This window comes from Geotrypetes seraphini, chromosome 1 (genome assembly GCF_902459505.1).
Source record: "Geotrypetes seraphini chromosome 1, aGeoSer1.1, whole genome shotgun sequence".
In the NCBI taxonomy this organism is placed as follows: Eukaryota; Metazoa; Chordata; class Amphibia; order Gymnophiona; family Dermophiidae; genus Geotrypetes; species Geotrypetes seraphini.
This window is the reverse complement of record NC_047084.1, coordinates 462,217,377-462,233,905: the sequence shown is the minus strand read 5'-3', so window position 1 is coordinate 462,233,905 and position 16,529 is coordinate 462,217,377. Positions and strand designations below refer to the sequence as shown.

Genomic DNA, 16,529 nt, shown 5'->3' with positions numbered 1-16,529 from the left:
GGAGAGAGACAGAAAGAAAGAAAGACAGACATATATTCTAGCACCAGTTAATGTAACAGGCTTAAAGACTAGCAATTTAAATAAACAGACAAAAAACATCAACACAAAAAAAAATCACATACATTAAGCTATCGAAAAAAAAAATCTAAAACCAGCCTCAATACAACAAGCCTAGTAGCTGACAGCCATGTAATGATGTCCTTTCAACCGTCTCACTTACATAAGAAATGTCTCTGAAACAGCACAGTTTTAACTTACTTCCTAAAATTTAGGAAAATGATGCTCTCTATACATCCTGAGGCAATGAATTCCACAGTAAAACTCCTTGTATTGTTCAACATAGAACGAAGAAATCGAGAAAGTTTCACCTATTTCAATGAGGGAACTTCCAAAGAGAACTTTTTCTCAGAGTGCAATGTGCGTATCGGCCAATACAATTTCAAAAGATCACTAAACTTTACCGGCTTCTTTGTATGCCACAACTTAAAAATCAGAATACTTTAAACTCAATGTGCGCAGCAATGGGTAACAAATGGAGACTTACTAGAAAGCACAATTATTTACCATAACAGTTGTTATCCAGGGACAGTAGGCAGCTATTCTCACATGTAGGTGACGTCATCCAAGGAGCCCGGATGCGGACAGCCTCGCAAGCAGACTTGCTTGTAGAAACGTAGAAGTTTCGAGTCTGCTGCACCGCGCATTCGTGAGTGCCTTCCTGCTCAGCACAGGGCGAGTCTCCTCAGTTCAGATAGTTAGCAGAGAAGCCAACCAGGGGAGGTGGGCGGGTTGTGAGAATAGCTGCCTGCTGTCCCTGGATAACAACTGTTACGGTAAGTAACTGTGCTTTATCCCAGGACAAGCAGGCAGCCTATTCTCACATATGGGTGACTTCCAAGCTAACCAGAATGGGATGGTGGGAGTGTTGCCAACTTAGGAGAATAAATTTTGTAATTATCTGGCCAAAATGGCCATACCGTCTGGAGAAAACATCCAGACAACAGTGATAGGTGAAAGTATGAACCGAGGACAGGGTGGCAGCTTTGCAAATTTCCTCAATAGGAGTGGATCTGAGGAAAGCTACTGAAGCCGCCATTGCTCTGACTTTGTGGGCTCTATAGATGAAGTCCAGCCTGGGCATAGCAGAAAGATATATAAGCAGCCATCCAGTTGGAGATGGTACGCTTAGAAATTGGATGTCCCAACTTGTTTGGATTGATGGACACAAAACGTTGAGGAGCAGTTCTGTGTGGTTTGGTGCGTTCCAAATAGAAGGCCAAAGCATGTTTACAGTCCAGAATGTGAAGAGCAGATTCTTCAGGATAATGAGGTCTTGGAAAGTACAATAGATTGGTTGAGATGAAATTCTGAAACCACTTTAGGTAAGAATTTAGGATGAGTACGGAGGACCACCTTGTCATGATGGAAAACTGTGAAAGGTGGATCAGCAACTAAAGCTTGCAGCTCACTGACTCTGAGCAGATGTGAGGGCAATAAGAAACACCACTTTATTGTGTAATATTGTGTACTTGAAGTAAGATGAAAAATGAATAAAGAATTTGAAGAAAAAAAAAGAAACACCACTTTCCAAGTGAGATACTTCAGATGAGTTGTAGACATTGGTTCAAATGGGGGCTTCATCAATCGAGCAAGAACAACATTGAGATCCCAAACCACTGGAGGTGGTTTGAGAGGCGTTTGATACTGAAAAGTCCTTTCATAAATTTGAAAACCACCGGATGAGCAGAGAAGGATTTCCCTTCAACAGGCTGATGGAAAGCAGCAATTGCACTGAGATGGACTCAAATGGATGTAGACTTGAGGCCAGAAGTAGACAAGTGCAAAAGATAATCCCAGACAGTATCTCGAGGCTCCATGTCATGAGAAATGCACCACATAGAAAATCTAGTCAATTTTTGGTGGTAGCATTGTCTAGTGGTAGACTTTCTAGAAGCCTCTAAAATGTCTCTTACAGGTTGAGAAAACTAAAGAGGAGTTATGTTGACAGGTACCAAGCTATCAGGTGCAGAGACTGCAGATTGGGATGAATCAGAAATCCAGGACTCTGTGTAAGCAGAGATGGAAAAACTGGTAGAGGGTATGGCTCCCTGCTGCTGAGTTGAAGTATAAGGGAGTACCAAGGTTGTCTCAGCCACCGAGGAGCTATCAGAATCATGGTGGCATGATCATTCTTCAACTTAACAAGAGTTTTGAGAATGAGTGGAAATGGAGGGAATGCATACATGAAGAGATTCGTCCATTCCAATAGAAATGCATCTGCTTCGAGGCAATGAGGAGAATATATCCTGGAGCAGAACTGAAGCAGTTTGTGGTTGTGGGGAGATGCAAAGAGATCTATCTGAGGAGTTCCCCACTGAGAAAAAATGTGATGAAGAGGCGAGGAACTGAGTGTTCATTTGTGAGGTTGCAGAAGACGACTCAATTTGTCTGCCAAACAGTTTTTCACCCCTTGGATGTAAACAGCTTTCAAGAAGGTATTGTGGAGGATTGCCAGTCCCAAACCTTCAGAGCTTCTTGACAAAGGGAGAGAGATCCCGTTCCCCCCTGCTTGTTGACATAGTACATTGTGACTTGATTGTCCATTTGGATGAGGACTACCTGGTCATGAAGAAGATGTTGAAAAGCTGTGAGAGCATTGAAGATCGCTCTGAGTTCCAACAGACTGATATGACACTGATGATCCATGCTGTAGCAGTGGCCTTGAGTATGGAGACCGTCGAGATGAGTTCCCAAGCGTAGGTCGAAGAATCTGTCATGAGGACCTTCTGATGAGGTGGCGTCTGAAACAGTAAACCTCTGGAGAGATTGGAAGAGAGCACCTACCAGTGGAGAGACTGTCTCAACAAAGGAGTGATTGTAATGTGTCAAGATAGTGGATCACAAGCCTGCGTCCACTGAAATGCCAGGGTCCAGTGAGGAATTCGAAGGTGAAGTCTGGTAAAAGGAGTCGCGTATACTGTGGAGGCCATGTGACTTAGTAGTACCATCATGTGTCTTGCTGAGCGTGAAGATATTTTGTGACAGAGCTGAATAAGGGCATCCAGACGTTGTTGAGGAAGGAATGCTCCGAGTTGGATAGTGGCCAGAATAGCTCCGATGAATTGTAGATTCTGAGAGGGCTGGAGTTGGGATTTGGGAAAGTTGATTTCGAATCCCAAGCTTTGTAGGAACCACGTAGTCCGTTGGGTCACTACAATAATCCCTTGAGATGTTGAATCTTTGATGAGCCAGTCGTCTAGGTAGGGAAACACCTGAAAACCATGGTTCCTTAGAGCTGCTGCTACCACTATGAGGTACTTGGTGAACACTCCGGGAGATGATGCCAGGCCAAAGGGTAGCACTCTATATTGAAAATGCAGATTCCCCACTCAAAATCTGAAGTACTGATGGGAGGCCGGTTAAATGGGAATGCGAGTATAAGCCTCCTTGAGATCTAGAGAACATAACCTATCGTTCTGATCTTGAAGGGGATAAAGGGATGCCAGGGACAGCATGCAAAATTTTTCTTTGACTAAAAATTTGTTGAGAGCCCCAAGATCCAGAATGGGCCACAGATCGCCCGTCTTCTTCTGAACTAGGAAGTAACGGGAGTAAAACCCCCCTACTCTGCTGTTCCAATGGAACTTCCTTGATGGCACGGAGATAAGAACATAAGAACATAAGCAGTGCCTCCGCCGGGTCAGACCATAGGTCCATCCTGCCCAGCAGTCCGCTCCCGCAGCAGCCCAAACAGGTCACGACCTGTCTGAATCACCAGAAGGGGCTCCCTTGCCACCTTGGTTTCTCATTGAAGTCCTATCTTCCCATCGAAGTCCTAACCCTCCGGTCTTGCACATGCACGACCTGATTGGGTTTCTATACTTATTACCTGGTTAGCTTTCTATACTTGTGTTACATCCCAGCACCTCTCTCAGTATCCCACGATCCCTTTATCCCTCAGAAATCCGTCCAATCCCTGTTTGAATCCCTGTACCGTACTCTGCCTGATCACTTCCTCCGGTAGCGCATTCCAAGTGTCCACGACCCTTTGTGTGAAAAAAAAACTTCCTTGCATTTGTTTTGAACCTATCTCCCTTCAGTTTCTCCGAATGCACCCTCGTACCTGTTGTCCCCTTCAGCCTGAAGAATCTGTCCCTATCCACCCTCTCTATGCCCCTCATGATCTTGAAGGTCTCTATCATATCTCCCCTGAGCCTCCTTTTTTCCAGAGAGAAGAGCCCCAGCCTATCCAACCTCTCGGCGTATGGGCAGTGTTCCAGCCCTCTTACCAGTTTCGTTGCTCTCCTTTGGACTCTCTCAAGTACTGCCATGTCCTTCTTGAGGTACGGCGACCAATATTGAACGCAGTATTCCAGATGTGGACGCACCATCGCTCGATACAATGGCATGATGACTTCCCGCGTCCTGGTTGTTATGCCCCTCTTTATGATGCCCAGCATCCTGTTGGCTTTTTTCGAGGCTGCTGCGCACTGTGCAGATGGCTTCAGTGATGCATCCACCAGCACACCCAAGTCTCTCTCAAGACTGCTGTCTCCCAACAATGCCCCCCCCAATTTGTAGTTGAACAACGGGTTCTTTTTCCCTATATGCATGACCTTGCATTTTTCCACGTTAAAGCGCATTTGCCATTTGTTTGCCCAGCCAGTTTGTCCAGGTCCCTTTGTAGGTCCTCACACTCCTCCCTGGACCCAACTCTGCCGCACAGTTTGGTATCGTCTGCAAATTTTATAACCTCGCACTTTGCCTCCTTTTCCAGGTCATTGATAAATATGTTGAAGAGTAACGGCCCCAGCACCGATCCCTGTGGCACACCGCTCGTGACTCCCCGCCAGTCAGAATATTGTCCCTTTACTCCGACCCTCTGCAGTCTACCCGACAACCAGTGCTCGATCCATCTGTGCACATCCCCTCCCACCCCGTGGTTCCACAGCTTCCTAAGCAGCCTTTCATGTGGCACCTTGTCGAAAGCCTTTTGAAAATCGAGGTAAATGTCTATAGGTTCCCCATTGTCCACCCGACTGCTTATTCCCTCGAAGAAGTACAGAAGGTTCGTTAAGCATGACCTTCCCTTACAGAATCCATGCTGATTTGTTCTCAGTAGGCCATTTCTCTCGATGTGCTCGCAAATACTGTCCTTGATCATAGCTTCCACCATCTTCCCTATAATTGAAGTCAGGCTCACCGGCCTGTAGTTCCTGGGGTCACCCCTCGATCCCTTCTTGAAGATAGGTGTGACATTCGCCAATTTCCAGTCCTCTAGTACCTCTCCAGTTTTCAAGGATAGGTTGCAAACATGCTGGATTGTGCCCGCTATTTCTTGTCTTAGCTCCTTTAGAACCCTTGGGTGGATCCCGTCTGGGCCCGGCGATTTGCCGCATTTTAACCTGTCTATCTGTTTGAGGACATCCTCCTTACTTACCTCTATGTGTTCCAATTTTTCAGCCTGTTCCCCACTCATGAGCTCCTCTGAGTCCGGTATATTAGATGTGTCTTCTCTCGTGAAAACCGACGAGAAGAACGTGTTCAACCTCTCAGCTACCTCTTTATCCTCTTTAATCACTCCCTTCCTATCCCCATCGTCCAACGGCCCCACCTCCTCTCTCGCTGGTCGCTTCTCCTTTACGTAACTGAAGAATGCCTTGAAGTTTTTCGCCTCCCTGGCCAGCCTCTCTTCGTATTTCCCTTTTGCTTTTCTAACCTCTCGGTGGCATTCCTTTTGGCATTTCCTGTGCGCCTGGTGATTTTCCTCCGTTGGGTCCTTTTTCCATCTCCGGAAGGATACTTTTTTATCATTTATTGCCCTCTTTACTTCTGTTGAGATCCAAACCGGGTCCTTTGACCGCTTGTCCTTGCCGCCTTTCCTGAAACTGGGGACGTACATTCTTTGTGCTTCCTGCAGGGTGTCCCTGAATAGGGTCCAGGCGCTTCCTACAGTCTCCATCCTAAGGATGTTTCTGAGCTTCCTCCCCACCATTTCCCTCATAGCAACATAGTTCCCTTTCCTGAAGTTGAGCGCAGTTGTTGCGGTCCTCCTTACTGTGGGTGTCCCCCTTTCTAAAGTGAATCTGATCGCGTTGTGGTCACTGTTGCCTAGTGGTCCTCCCACTTCTACCCCTCTTGCAGGCCCCCCTAATCCGTTAAGGATGAGGTCAAGAGTAGCACTCCCTCGCGTCGGTTCCCTGACTAGTTGCTCCATGAAGCAGTCCCTCACAGCTTCTACAAATCCTGTTTCCCTAGTGCAGTTGGAGTGACCCATACTCCAGTCAATCCCCGGGTAGTTGAAGTCCCCCATCACTGTTACACTTCCAGTCCTGCATTCTTGTCTCAGTTCAGCTTCCAAGTCGTGTCCGACTCCTTCCGGCGTACCAGGTGGGCGATAGTACAGCCCCAGTTTTATGCCTGCACCCTTGTTTCCCGGCAATTTGACCCATAGCGATTCCAGCCCCTCTGCCTTCGTTGCCATATCCATCCCGACCGAGTGGATAGAGTCCTTTATATATAGTGCTCTGCCTCCCCCCTTCTTGTGTGTCCTGTCCCTCCTGTAGAGCTTGTACCCCGGCAGCGCCACATCCCATTGATTTTCCTCTGTCCACCATGTTTCTGTAATTCCAATTATATCCAGGTCTTCCCCCTTGGCCACGACCTCTAGTTCACCTATCTTGGCCATGAGGCTTCTTGCATTTGCGTACAAGCACTGCAGGTCCCGTCGTTTTCCCTCCACCTCTGTATTTACCTGGGCCGCCTCCCCTTGAACTTCGGGCAGTTCTCCTGTTCCCTGTGCTTCTGCTTTGCCCTCAGCCTTTACCCTCGTAGCTTTCGGTTTCCCCACATTCCCGCCACCCCACTTCCCCGCTTTTCCTCTGGGTTTTCTAGCCCTACCGGCCCCCTCCTGGGCTATCATCCCTTGAGCCTCCGTTTGATCCCCCTCGCCTTGTGGCACCCCTATATTGCCCTCAGCTTTCGCCCTCGTGCCACCTAGTCCCCTTGTGTCTCCATGCCCCTTAGTCTCCTCCCAGCAAGCTCCCTTTACCTGATGTTTCCCTCGCTGTCTTATCATAAGATCCACCGGTCTCTCTACTTCCTCCTTGCAGTCAGCCCGTTCAGCATCTGTTCTGGATACTGTTGTCCGAAGCGTCAACATCAGATCAGCTGTCGGCTTTCCCCCTCTCCTCAGTTTAAAGCCCTCTCGATCTCCTTCCTCACATTGGCTGCCAGTAGTCTAGTTCCCGCTGTGCTCAGGTGCAGGCCGTTCCGCCGGTAGAGCTTACTCTTTCCCCAGAAGGACGTCCAGTTCCTCACAAAGTGGAAGCCCTCCTCCTGGCACCATCTCCTCAACCATGCATTCACAGCCTGGAGGTCTGCCTGCCTCTTTGCATCTGCTCTCGGTACAGGCAGGATCTCTGAGAATGCTATCCTCCGGGTACTCCGCTTCAGCTTTCGTCCCAGGACCCTGAACTGGTCAGTCAGTGTGGCCATGCTGAAGTTCCTCCAGCTCACATCATTCGTTCCGACGTGGATTATCACCGCAGTCTCCTCTGTCTCTGCTCCGTCCAGGATCCTCTCGATCCTATCAGTGACGTCTCGTGTCTTGGCCCCTGGGAGACAAGTCACCAGCCGGTCCTCCCTTCCTCCAGCTATGTGACTATCAACCTCTCTCAAGATCGAGTCTCCCACCACAATAGCAGACTTCCCTCCTCTGTCTCAGGTCCGTGTCCTCGGTGTAGTGCGGTGTCTCTCCCTCGGGGTCCCGGTGAGTCACGGTCTCCTCCTCTTGCGTGGTTCCTCCGCTAGGTCCTTCCCCGGTGTCGCCTTGTGGATCCTGGGTCTCGTCTGCCGACATCCGTCTGTGCAGCTGCTGGTCCTGTTCCTCCACCTTCCTCCTATAGGCCTCCTTGATGAATCTCTCGAGGTCCCTCACCTGGTCCACAATGGGGCCTGCTCCGTCTGTGTCCTTGGTTGACCAGCTCGTCTCCTCTGTGTTGCGCAGTCCCTCCAGTCCCTGGACCCTGACCCTCAATCTGCTGACCTCCATCCTCAGGCTTTCCAGTTCCTGACACCGACTGCATATGTACTCCCGCCTTCCCAAGGGGAGGTAGTCGTACATATTACACTCTGTGCAGTATACCGGAAAGTACCTCTGGGATCCTGGGTCCTCCATCGCTCTCGTGAAGTGCTGGTGTGCTCCTGCTGTGGGTAAGAGAGAGAGATGAAGCAGAGCTTGAGAAGAAGGGTGGTCTGGGATGGATTGGAAGGATACTCTGGTGGAATCTGAGAGAAATGAAGAGCGTATCCTTCCCTGATTATTGACAACACCCAGAGGTCGGATTTAATGGTCTCCCATCGATGGTGAAAATGATGGTGACGACCTCCTTTGGGGGGAAGGGAGGACAGAGGCAGAACGATGGAGGTCAAAAAAGGCTGAGCAGCCTTAGGTGTAGCAGAAGGTTGAGGTTTCTGTTGCTTCTGCTGTTGCTGTTTCTTGGCGGGTGCTCAAGTATAAGGAGCTACCCTTGGAGGATAACGCCTCTGGAAAGTCAAGAAGGCTTTGCAGGAGCTGGCTTAGGCTTTGGTCTGACAATGGAAGCAAAAGATTTTTCATTCTCAGACAACTTCTTGGTGGCGGCCTCTATGGACTCACAAGGAATATTAGCCAGACGATCTAGGGTCCATATCAATGATGCGAAGCCAGGCCAGGCGGCACATCGCTACTGAGAAAGAAGTGACCCTGAAAGAAAGTTCAAAAACATCATAAGATGACTGGAGAAGATGTAGTCGGAGTTGTGCCAAGGTAGCACCAAGCTCTAGAAACTCCACATGTCTATGTTCATCCAAGTTCTTCATGAAACTTGAAAGACAATCAATCAAAAATTTTAAATAAGTCGTGAAGATGAAATTGTAATTTAGGACTCTATGGAATTCTGGTAAAGGCGACGGCCAAACTTGCCCATGGTCTTGCTCTTTCTTCCAGGAGGTACTGTGGCATATAATCTGGAAGGATGGGTCCTCTTTAATGAAGATTCCACAAGAAGGGATTGATGAGATAACTGTGAATTTTCAAATCCTTCGCAATGTAGTGTTCTATACCTCGACTCCAATTTATCTGGAACAGCAGGTATAGCATAAGGAGTCTCTAAATTTCTTTTGAAAGTTTGAGACAAAAGCCTATTAAGAGGAAGCTTGAGGGATTCCGCAAGAGGCTGAGGCAGATGCATTTCCTCTAAATACTCCTTAGAATATTTAGAACCAGCATCCAATTTAATTTCCATATCGTCAGCCATTTGATGAAGAAAGGAGGAAAAACATAATTGATCTACTAGAGCCTGGCCTTGAGCAGGACTTGATGACCTTGAAGCACTTCGAATGGAGAAGGAAGGCAAAGCCGCTCTAGAGTACTGGTAACCCAAAGAATACACAGACTTGGAGGATGCATTGGAATCAGCTGAGTCCTTGGGATCTGGAATCGGAGACCTCTATCGAGGAGTTGGAGGCCTCGAAGAGCTGGAAGATCTGGATTGAGACCTGAACGAGGAAGGATTTTCTGCGCAAGATGACCTGCGCCTCAATGGATGCCTCGATGAGGGCCTCGATCTATGACGAAGAGTGCTGCCTGGAAGTAGGTCTTGGTCAAGATCGAGGAGAGGTCGCCCTATGCCTGGAGACGGGCAGTGCCGCTGGTGAATGAATAGGGCTAGAAGCTGTAGATCGAAACCCCATAGATTCAGTGGTTTGGATTGAGGAATCTCGAAGCACTCCCAAAGACTCGGCTCCTTGTATGGAGTGTGAGGATTCCTGTCGAGGCACTCGCAAAGACTCGACTCCTTGCATAGAGTGTGTAGATTCCAGACCAGTCACTCACAAAGACTCACCTCCTTGCATAGAGTGTGTAGACACAGCTCGAGGCACAGGCTGGACTGCAGGAAACAGAGTCGAGGCAGGCATGTATTTGGTCAGTAACTGAACAAATTGCTGCTCTAATATGGTCTGGAGAGAAGCCTGCAATTGTGGATCCGAGTCTGGAACTGGACCACTTGCTGAGGCTTTAGGCTCCGAGGTGGCAGTAGAAGCATGCTTTGGCTTGGACTGATGCTTGGATAACTTGAGGACCACCGTAGGAACCTTCTGCTTAGGTATCTGACCCGAGGGAAGCTCAGGGGAAAATAAAGCAGGTGTACATGAGGCCAAAGACGAACCAAACGAGGAAGGTCTAATGAGATTCAAGGTCAGAGTCGTCGAAACAGGAGGACCCCCGGCTGAACTCTGGACCAAGTCAGGAGCCGAGGTCGAGGGTGTAGCAGGAGAGTCCATCCTGAACAGCTTTTCCACTTGAACTCGACGATGTGTAAGGGCTTGAGGTTGAAGAGTAGCACAGCACGGGCATGACTTTGGACTATGGTCAGGACCGAGACACTTAAGACACCAGCGGTGTGGGTCAGTGAGGAAAATTGCACGCTGGCACTGGCTACACTTCTTGAAGCCTGTTACTGGCTGGGACACAGAAGAGAAGATAGCTGCTGCGAAATCGAAGCCCACAGGCTGCGGGCGAGCGACCTGCCCCGCCAGTCGACGAAAAAAATAATTATTTTTTTTAAAACAGAAAATAAAGAAATAAACACAGCGATTCGTAAAAGAACTAAGACAAACCATGGTGAAGAGAAGGCACAAAGCAACAAAGTTTCACGAAGAGCGTCAAAGACAGACTTCGCGGCTCCGTGGAAAACTGAGAACTGAGGAGACTCGCCCTGTGCAGGGCAGGAAGGCACTCGCGCATGCACGGTGCGTCAGACTCAAAACTTCTACGTTTGTACAAGTAAGTCTACTTGCGAGGTTGTCCGCCTCCAGGCTCCATGGATGACGTTACCCACCTGTGAGAATAGGCTGCCTGCTTGTCCTGGGATAAAATAGTGTTACCAACATTACCTTAATGGAAATAAATTTATACAATAGGGAAAGCAGTTCAATGATAACTGCCTGTGAGCTTATCTAAAATTCAATTCCACAATAGAAGAATGGCTTAGAGACCATAGCTCTGTGAATCTCAAAAATCTTGAGGAACTAGACCAGCATGTAATCATATGCAAGTGCCTAGCACAAACAACTCCTATAGCACAATATCGTTACTAAAAACATGTGGTCCTCTATCTCAATTGGCTTTCATGTCTATCAGGATAAGGAAATTCTGATGCAGCTTCCTTAATGGTCTCAAGGATGAAGCCAATAATACAGTATTTAAGGATTAAATGGTAACATTAAAACCCATCCCATAATCCAAGCATCCTCCTGCTCTCAGGAAAGGTCTATGAGCCACCACCCATGTGGTCTATGAACTATCACCCACAGATGGATGCTGACTGATGTGCATCAAACTAAAACAGAAAACCACACACACAGCACTCCTAGAAAAAGGATGTGGTGCACAGGAAATCCAATAAGGTCTGAGTTCTCCTTACCTTATGCCTATCAGCTGGGGGGATATCATAATTCTCAGCCCGCAGATTTGAGGCAGCCACTATGAAATCCATATGAGAGTTCGTGTCGTCATCCTAGGGTGAGTAAAATGCAATAATAATATGAAAGGGAGATTTTAACAAGTGGCCCGACTTCTCCCATACTTCCCTTTACCTTAGCTTTCCCATGCACATTCTACTTGTACCTTCTCAAAGTGTAGAGAAAACATTTTGAAGCCAGCCAACATTTCTGGACTCGGGAGGGCATTCTTCAATTCTTCTAACCGACTGTCATCTGGCAAGACAAAAAAAAAAAAAAAAAGCTTTAACCCTTTATTTGGCATTGTTGCTCAGCAGCAGCATGTGTCTTCTATGGCTCTTATGGGAGATCTGCATCTCTAAATGCCCGTTTACTTGGCACTTTTGCTCTAGTTTAACATAAAGTTATAAAGCAGCTGTTTCACCATCTGCCAATTAAAGGGTTAATGACGCAAGGTGGCTATAAAGAAAAATATTCCCCATTGCCTCAGTTCTGGCCTTTTGACCTCCACCTAACCTGAAATAAATTGTAAAGAGTAAACTCTAAACAGAACCCCAAAGAGAAGAAAGTGGTGCAACACCCTTCAAGGAACTATGATTCAAGTTATGCAACCAACATATTACAGCACTTCACAACCATTCATACCAGAAGTTACTAACCTGTAGCAGGTGTTTTCAAAGGATAGCAGAAAAATGAAAGATTAGGTCCTTACCTGAATAATCTTTCTGTTAATCTTTTCAGGAGCCCTTACGTTAGGTGATCAATCCATTCCTGTGAACTGGGTTTTGCAGAAGTGTGTTACTCACAACTTTCATCACCTCCCACATTACCAGTAGAGTGTAGTGCCCTCTTCAGTTATGTTCCAAAGCATTCTATCTCCACTGGAATAGAATACATAGAAGGAAGGGTACGTGGAACTTCCCCACAGACATCATACAATTCTGTTTTGCTAAGCAACTCAAAAAAAAGAACAATTATCAACAGGAATTTATAGCATAACAGCAATAGTGAAGCAACCCAATAAGTACTAACATCAAAGGAACCCAACACCAGACGGTAATGCCAAGCAGTAGGAACTAGAGAGTTGCGGGGGACAGAAATCCCACCTGTCCCCGCCAAAATCCCACCCGTCCCCACCCGTCCCCGTGAGGAATCCCTCCGTCCCCACCCGTCCCCGTGAGGAATCCCTCCGTCCCCACCCGTCCCCGCGAGGAGTCCCCTCCGTCCCCACCCGTCCCTGTGAGAAATCCCCTCCGTCCCCACCCATCCCCGCGAGGAATCCCCTCCGTCACCATCCTTCCCTATAAACTTCAGAAATAGTTATTTTATTTAATTATGCTACTGAATTAAAGGCTCTGGTAGAGACCCATTTACAAATAAGCAAAGAGACTTTATTAATTTGGAAATATTAATTGGGAAGAATACATACTTTGTAAATGGGTTTCTACCAGAACCTCTAATGTAAATATAAAATATAAATACTCAGCTGATGAGAACCCACAAACTATCAGCTGAGGACTTCCTTTGCAGTTGGCCGGGGGTCCCTTTTGCCAAGCTTAGCAGGCAGCAGTAGCGTCCCTGAGTCACAGATGCTGGCACCTCAGTGGCTCATGGATGCTGCCAGCGACTGCTGCGTTTGGTGGAGGGGAGTTCTGGCCATCTCTAGAGGAGGTCCTCTGCTGGCGGTGCTTGGGGATCCCCACCAGTCACAGCAAGGGTCAACAAGTACTTCAACACTGTAGAAATAAAACCAGAAATGCATTTCCTTTTCTTTTGAACACAAAACAAAGACATCTGCCATATACATTTCCCAAAGCTAACATATTTTAGTCAATAAATTCCATTTTTTACCTTCGTTGTCTGGAGACTTATTTTTCCATAAAGTTGGTCCCAGTTTCTTTTTTCCGCTTTCCCATCTTCTCTAAATTCTTCTGTTGCTGTCCATTGATTTCCCCTACCATGGTCCAGCATTTATCTCTTTCTCATCTTTCATGCCTGCCCACCAGCCCCATGCCCAACATTTCTCCTTCTATCACCCCTCTCCAACACTATGCCACATCTCTCCCTCCATTCCCTTCACCACTGTCCAATATTCCTCCCTCTTGCATCCCTTTCAATCTGTCCCATTGTTCCCTTGCCACATTTCTCACTCTCATCTTTTTCTTCCCTATCACATTCTGTACCTTCCTCCCTACGACCAAAAATTCTCCTCTTTCTTCCATTTGCCTTGTGTGTGCCGTGAGGGAGGTCTGGTGCCCCAGAGTAAGAGCAGGGGTGCCCACACTTTATGGGCTTGCGAGCTACTTTATAAAGACTAAGTAAAAATGATCTACCAACAATAAAATTTAAAAAAACCACAAAGCACAATGAAAGGCAGAGAAAATGTTAATTATTCATATTCTGGGTTTTTTCAAAGAGGTCACGGCAGATGACTCTATGCAATGTCACCTCGGTAACAAAATATAAAAATAGACAAATACACCCCCTCCCTTTTTACTAAACCACAATAGTAGGTTTTAGCACAGGGAGTTACGCTGAATGCCTCGCGCTGCTCTCAATGCTCATAGGCTTCCTGCACTAAAAAACGATATTGCGGTTTAGTAAAAGGGAGCCATAGTGCAAAATATAGACAGCAGATATAAATTCTCAAAACAGACACATTTTGATCACTAAATTGAAAATAAAATCATTTTTCCTACCTTTGCTGTTTGGTGATTTCATGAGTCTCTGGTTGCACTTTCTTCTTCTGACTGTGCATCCAATCTTTCTTCCTTTCTTTCAGCCTCCTGTATGTTTCCTCTCCTCCAGACCTCATTCTCTCCCCCAACTTTTTCTTTCTGTCTCCCTGTTCCCCCTTCTTTCTGTCTCCCTGTCTGCCCCTTTTCTTTCTTTCTCCGTGCCCTCCCCCAAGCCACTCGGTTTGCTGCCACCGCCATCGGGGAATAGCCCCCAAGCCACTGCTGTCCCAAGCTTTCCCTGCAGAAGCGACGCACTGACCAGCATTCCGCTCCCTGATGTCAATTCTGACATAGGAGAGGAAGTTCCGGGCCAACAAGGCATTTCTCCTCATTCCATCCAGCCTGAGCCCCATCTCTCCTTGATCCAGCATTTCCCTTCTGTGTTTGTCAGAATTACCATTCCACCTATTTTCCAGCATCACCCTTCTTTGTGTCCATCTCACCTATATCCCTATCTCACCACTTTTTCAGAATCTTCATTTGTCTCTGTCCTTGTCTTTACCCCATGTTCACCATTTGCCCTTTCAATGTCTTTATCCCCCCCCCCCCCACTTTTTCAGCATTACTTCTATGTCTCTATTTCACCTCCTCTTCATGTCCCCTCTGTATCTCTATCCTTATTCAGTAGGTCCTGCTTACCCTTTCTCTTCTTTGTGTCACTATCTCCATTTTCAGCTTTCCCCCCCCCCTTTTCCTTTGTTACTGCACCCTGTAGCTAGAATCTTTCCACCCTCCCTCCACTCCGGCCCAGCCCAGTATGAAATATTTCCTTTTGTTTTCCTCCTCTCTCTCTTTCTCTCTCTCTTCTCCTCCCTCACCCACGAGTCCTGCATCTGGCCCTCTCCCTTCTACCTGCACCTGGCAACACCCCCCTGCTCTGCAGCTCTCTTCAGCAACTCGTCAGCAGCGGTGATCAAGACAAGTTGCCGACATCGAGGTCTTCCCTCTACGAGTCCCGTCTTTGTGGAAAAAGGAAGTTGAAACAAGCGGGACTCGCAGAGGGTAGGCCCCGACATCAGAAGCTTGTGTCGATCGCTGCTGCTGAGTTGCCGAAGAGAGCCACGGAGCAGGGGGTGTGGCCGGAAGCAAGTAGAAGGGAGAGGGAGATAGGAAGGCTGTAGAAGCTCCGGAGAATGACACCGACCCCGGCCAGGATGATTTCTTTTTCAGGCGTGCAGCTTACAAGTCCGGCGTCACGGCGGGAAATAGCCATGCTGAGCAGTGAGCTCAGCAGTACACAGATGAAAGCCTTGCTTGCTGATTGGTCCGGCGGCACGGCGGGGCGGGGCCGCCGGACCAATCAGCAAGCAAGGCTTTCATCTGTGTACGTGCTGAGCTCACTGCTCAGCATGGCTATTTCCTGCCGCGACGCCGGACTTGTAAGCTGCACGCCTACATCGCCAGAATTTAGGTAGGCTGTTTTCATCCCCGTGGGAGTCCCGTGGGCCAGGAGGCGTCCCCGTGGGAGTCCCGTGGGTCAGGGGGGCATCCCCGTGGGAGTCCCGTGGGCCAGGGGGCGTCCCCGTGGGAGTCCCGTGGGCCAGGGGGGGAACCCGCAGGATCCCCGCGGTATCCCCGTTCCCGTGCAGACCTCTAGTAGGAACTGGCATCGCTAAGAGATCCAAGATGTGTTGCTTGAGTTTGTTTGTGTAGCTCAGGAAGAAAAACGTGACCCTGAGCTGTGTCGAAGTGGATGCCCAGATTCTCTAAAATCTGGGTTGGTTCTAAATTGCTTTTCTTGAAGTAGACTACCCAGCCTAACCACTGGAGTAGATCCAATACATGTCGCACTGCTTGTTTGCAGTACAGTTTGGACAGAGCTCTGAATAGCCAATTGTCCAGACAGGGTTAACATAAGAACATAAGCAATGCCTCCACTGGGTCAGACCTGAGATCCATCGTGCCCAGCAGTCCGCTCATGCGGCAGCCCAACAGGTCCAGGACCTGTGCAGTAATCCTTTATCTATACCCCTCTATCCCTTTTTTTAGCAGGAGATTGTCTAATCCTTTCTTGAACCACAGTACCGTACTCTGCCCTATTACGCCCTCTGGAAGCACATTCCAGGTGTCCACCGCATGCTGGGTAAAGAAAAACTTCCTAGCATTCGTTTTGAATCTGTCCCCTTTCAACTTTTCCGAATGCCCTCTTGTTCTTTTATGTTTTGAAAGTTTGAAGAATCTGTCCCTCTCTACGCCCTTCATAATCTTGTAGGTCTCTATCATGTCTCCTCTGAGTCTCCGCTTTTCCAGGGAGAAGAGCCCCAGTCTCTCCAGCCTTTCAGTGTA

At 47.9% G+C, this 16,529-nt stretch overlaps 1 protein-coding gene across 2 annotated transcripts in view; it reads right to left on the bottom strand.

Annotated features, from left to right (window-relative positions):
• Positions 1-16,529, bottom strand: part of UBA1 (ubiquitin like modifier activating enzyme 1) — a 186,924-nt gene that overhangs the window by 41,945 nt on the left and 128,450 nt on the right. For both annotated transcript variants that reach the window (XM_033923071.1, XM_033923061.1), the window contains 2 exons: positions 11,672-11,760; positions 11,469-11,561 (listed from right to left, as the gene is read on the bottom strand). In XM_033923071.1, the coding sequence (XP_033778962.1) occupies positions 11,469-11,561; positions 11,672-11,760 (182 nt within the window). The remainder of the gene's footprint in view (positions 1-11,468; positions 11,562-11,671; positions 11,761-16,529) is intronic.